At 44.4% G+C, this 4,059-nt stretch overlaps 1 protein-coding gene across 2 annotated transcripts; it reads left to right on the top strand.

Moving 5' to 3' along the window:
- Positions 1-253: 253 nt before the first annotated feature.
- Positions 254-3,299, top strand: LOC135651858 (uncharacterized). Of its 2 annotated transcripts, XR_010501964.1 has the most exons (3): positions 254-1,918; positions 2,050-2,217; positions 2,871-3,009. XR_010501964.1 is itself a non-coding variant. In XM_065172383.1 (2 exons), exons 1-2 carry the CDS (start codon positions 319-321, stop codon positions 3,000-3,002), a joined length of 2,031 nt encoding a protein of 676 aa, XP_065028455.1. In that variant the 5' UTR covers positions 254-318; the 3' UTR covers positions 3,003-3,299. The 2 variants fall into 2 exon arrangements, 1 of the variants encoding a protein (XP_065028455.1); XM_065172383.1 differs by having other exon boundaries at positions 254-2,217; positions 2,871-3,299.
- Positions 3,300-4,059: the final 760 nt, after the last annotated feature.

The following is a 4,059-nucleotide window of genomic DNA, read 5'->3' as shown; positions in this document are numbered from 1 at the left end:
AAAACAACTGTTTTGGAGGAAACATAATGACTTAGCTATCCAGAAATCAATAGGTAAAATAGTTCAAAAGGGATGCTGTTTAGGCATTTTTCAAAACAAGAGTGTCTTATAAGAAAAATCAAAAGTCAAAAACATTTTTTTTTAAATTCATACATCTAACTTTTATTATTATTATTATTATTATTATTATTATTATTATTATTATTATTATTCAACCATCATTCTAATCTGCCTATGACCCGCTGTTTGAGAACCTCCGTTTTCTTCCCCTCCAGCGAGAGAGAGAGCAGAAGTGGGGAAGACTCGGTCGACTTGGCGATGCATCCACCATCGATGCAGCTCGTTCCTTACTCCTCCAACGCTAACCCCAATCCGAACGTGCCCTGGTCCGAGATGTTCCGCTCCGCTTCCCTCCGCCGCCCCCCGGATTCCCTCCCCCCCTCCCGCCCCCCTTCGCCTCCGCCCCCTCGCGACCGCCCCCATCCTGCATCCGAGGAGCCTCCGCCTCCGCCCTCCTCCGCTCCTCCGGTCACCGCCGCCGCCTCCGAGCCCCACGCCGCCGCCCGCCTCGCCCTCTACATCGCCATGGCTCACGCCGGTCTCGCCCTCTCCCTTCTCCTCATCTACGGCCTCTATCGCCTCCTCCACGATTTCGTCCGCCCCCTCCAGTGGGCGCTCCTCTGCTCCATCCCCCTCCGCGAGCTCCAGCGCGCCGTGGTCGCCTTCTGGTCCCCGCCCCTCCGCCTCGGCCTCGTCCCTGCCCTCCTCGCCGTCCCCGCTGCCCTACTCCGCGCCTCTGCCGACACCCTCTCCGACCTTCGCGCGGCCCTCCTCCGCCGCAAGCTCCGTCCCTCTTCCAAAGACGGCTTTTCCATCCTTACACGTTGGCTCCTCTCCTTCTGGGTCTTCGTCATCTCCGACGAGCAGCTCGGCCCTCTCGCCACCGTTGCCCTCTTCGCTTTCGGTCTTCTCCTCGCCAGCCCCACCGCCACCTCCGCCGTGAAAAATGCCATCTTTGTCGCCGGCTGGTCCAAGTCCTCATCATCCTCCGACAGGGGTAGCGGTGGGTTCTTCACTACTGGCATCCTGAAGCACCTGAACACCATCGTGGCGGTCGGCTTAATTGTGTCGATGATCGTTGGGGTCTTGGCCGGCGGCATGTTCTTCTCCTACAAGATCGGAGTGGAAGGGAAGGATGCGGTGATATCGCTGAAATCCCACGTCCAGAATAGTAACTACACCGAGAGGATTGGATTCAATAAGTGGATGGAGGACAACGATATACCTGGGCTGGTGGATCAGTACTCGGCCAAGTTCTACGACACAATCTGGCAGCAGGTCGATAGCTTGGCTGTTCGATATAATTTGACTGATTTCAGTGATGGTCTCCGACATTTCTTGATTAGCCGATCAGGGAATCCTTCGGCAGGCACTTCGACCGCTTTGATAGCCTCACCGCCGCACCCTTACATCGTAAAGCTGCAATCTTTGAGCGTTCATGTTAAGAACCGCGAATGGGCAGAGATCTTCAAGGATCTGGATTTATTTTCCAGGGAATTACTGATCACCAGAGCGGATCTGGTAGTGAAAGCAAAAGGGCTTGCTTTCCAAGGGATCGAGATCTCGAAGCGGGTTCTTTCTAGCAGCACTTCAGTGCTCGGTGGGAGTGCCAGTTTGATGGTCTCCGTTGCCATAAAGGTGGCCTCAGGTGCAGCCGGAGTGGTGAATTTTGTTTCACAGTTGATGGTTTTCCTCTGGGTGTTGTATTATCTCATCACTTTGGAGTCGGGCGGGGTGACAGAGCAGGTGGTGGATATGCTACCCATGTCAAAACATGCAAGGGCCCATTGTGTCGAGGTTATCAACCGTGCGATCAGTAGTGTGTTGCTGGCCACAGTGAAGATTGCTATCTTCCAAGGTTGTCTGACATGGTTGTTGTTCAGGTTTTGTGCAGTTCATTTTTTGTATACATCAACTCTCCTTGTGTTTATTAGTTCATTGGTGCCTATATTACCGATGTGGCTTTCATCAATACCTGCGGCAGTGCAGTTGTCCATGGAAGGAAGATATGTCTGGGCAGTAGTGTTGACAATGATGCACCTTATGCTGATGGATTATGGCACTTCAGTGATTCAGGAGGATATACCTGGGCATAATGCATATCTCACTGGCCTTAGTATCATTGGGGGAATGACCCTGTTCCCTAATGCTCTAGAGGTACTATTCTTCTATGTGACTTCCCTATTGGTACACGACTTCCACTTTTGCATCTCTGCTACAGTGATCTATGGAGTTAATTATGCTAATAGTTTTACAAGGTTCAGTTCTCTCCTCATAACAGAAATGTCAAATGAATCTATCTTGAGATTTGGATTGCTGAATGTGTTTATAAATAAGCTCTCAGAATAGTGTGCAATAAACACCAGGCCTACTGTATTTAAATTTTTATTGAATAAATGTTTTAGTGTTATGTGTCATTAGAATGAGATGTTCTTTCTCTTCACTAGGACAGTTCGCTTTGAAAGTTTGATGATCTTTTTATTGAACGAAAGAAAGGAAATTCATATTGCGAGAATAACATACAAAGGGTCCTTGAAGAATTACCTTTTAACAAAGTAGTTGATTACAGGTGCAACATTCATCTACTTTTAAAATCTTACTTTTTCGTGCAAAGGCACAACATATGATCACAGTATTTTATGCTTTTAAACTCCTTCGCACACTAAGTTGGCATTGATACTTTTCCTGTTATGGTTCTTTTGTACTTGCATTTGCTAATTGGATAATAATTTTGTTGGAATCACACTAATGGTATCTAAGGACTTTAATTTGATGAATTTAACTAATTCTCTTTATTTTACATTCTTCAGGGAGCCATTATCGGTCCGCTATTAATGACTGTTGTCATTGCTTTGAAGAACTTGTATGCAGAATTTGTTCTAGCTGATAAAGAGGAAAATGGTGAACCTGTGGTTACTGACAAAGGGGAGTGTATCAGTTAGATTTTTATGACTGCATTCCTTAAGTTCTCTTGATACAAGTAATATCATGACACAGGTGACATTGTCTAAGAAGGCCATCTGTTTCTCTAGTCATTGTACTTGTATGGTATATTTATCTTTGTTGGTTGTTTTCATCTCTTAAGGGGTTAGCTATTCATTAGGTTGGTGGATTTTGTATGTATCAGTCATTTCTCATTGTTTGATTGATGAGAAATTTGTACATTTTTTGTATTAGAATCTTTGCATGAGCAATAATGTAATCTCATTTGAGTGCAATAAAGGTTCGCAATTCTTGGATTTGAAAGAACAAATTCATGTTGAGCATTTACTAGGTATTTTCGTGTCAGGTCATTTTAATTAGCTCAAAATAAATCTTTTTTCTCAAATAAAAGAATGGTAAAGGCATGTGGAGTCCAACTAGGAGTTTGTCTAACTTGGTTGACATGAAAACATGAGCATCAGACTGGGTGAATTATCATACACAAGATATATGTTTCAGTAAGAACTAAATGAACTGGATTTTGAGAGAGCATCTAATTGTATTTCTAGGATTCACTTGTGAATTATATACCAAGACTTTATATGACATGTTCAATCAGTTGGAGACAAGGGGTTGAGACACCTTGATTTTGCTTATGGATAGAAATTTATGACCAGTATGCTATGTAATGGTTGGTTTGCAGGATGTGGCTGCAATAGCAGTATGATGTCAGCTGGATACCTGCATCTTTTGATACTCCACTTGTTGCCAAAAGATATTTTGTTTCTTGCTTTTCATGAGTGTGATAAAACAATATCTACAAGTTTGGAGCTATAGTAAGATGAGTTGAAATCTTCAAAAGATGCTTTTCTTTTCCCCACAGCACATGGGCATTGACGGTCCCACATGGTCAAATAATACCTGGAACCACTGATTTGTTGTTCTTCCACTGATCTACTTGTCTACTGTTTCACAAAGTCATGGATCATGCACTTTAAAAACTATATGTTGCAGGCCTTCTATGTACCAACTGCCATGGAATGTCTACCTAGTGTTATTGTGAATTTATCAAAACTT

Source organism: Musa acuminata, chromosome BXJ3-10 (genome assembly GCF_036884655.1).
Source record: "Musa acuminata AAA Group cultivar baxijiao chromosome BXJ3-10, Cavendish_Baxijiao_AAA, whole genome shotgun sequence".
Taxonomy (NCBI): domain Eukaryota; kingdom Viridiplantae; phylum Streptophyta; class Magnoliopsida; order Zingiberales; family Musaceae; genus Musa; species Musa acuminata.
This window is presented reverse-complemented; position numbering and strand designations above follow the sequence as displayed.

Excerpts from the sequence above, each read along its gene's own strand:
- LOC135651858 (XM_065172383.1), top strand. The coding sequence starts at position 319 with ATGCATCCACCATCGATGCAGCTCGTTCCTTACTCCTCCAACGCTAAC. Across the intron at positions 2,218-2,870 it reads TGTTCCCTAATGCTCTAGAG|GGAGCCATTATCGGTCCGCT; the intron begins GTACTATTCTTC and ends TACATTCTTCAG.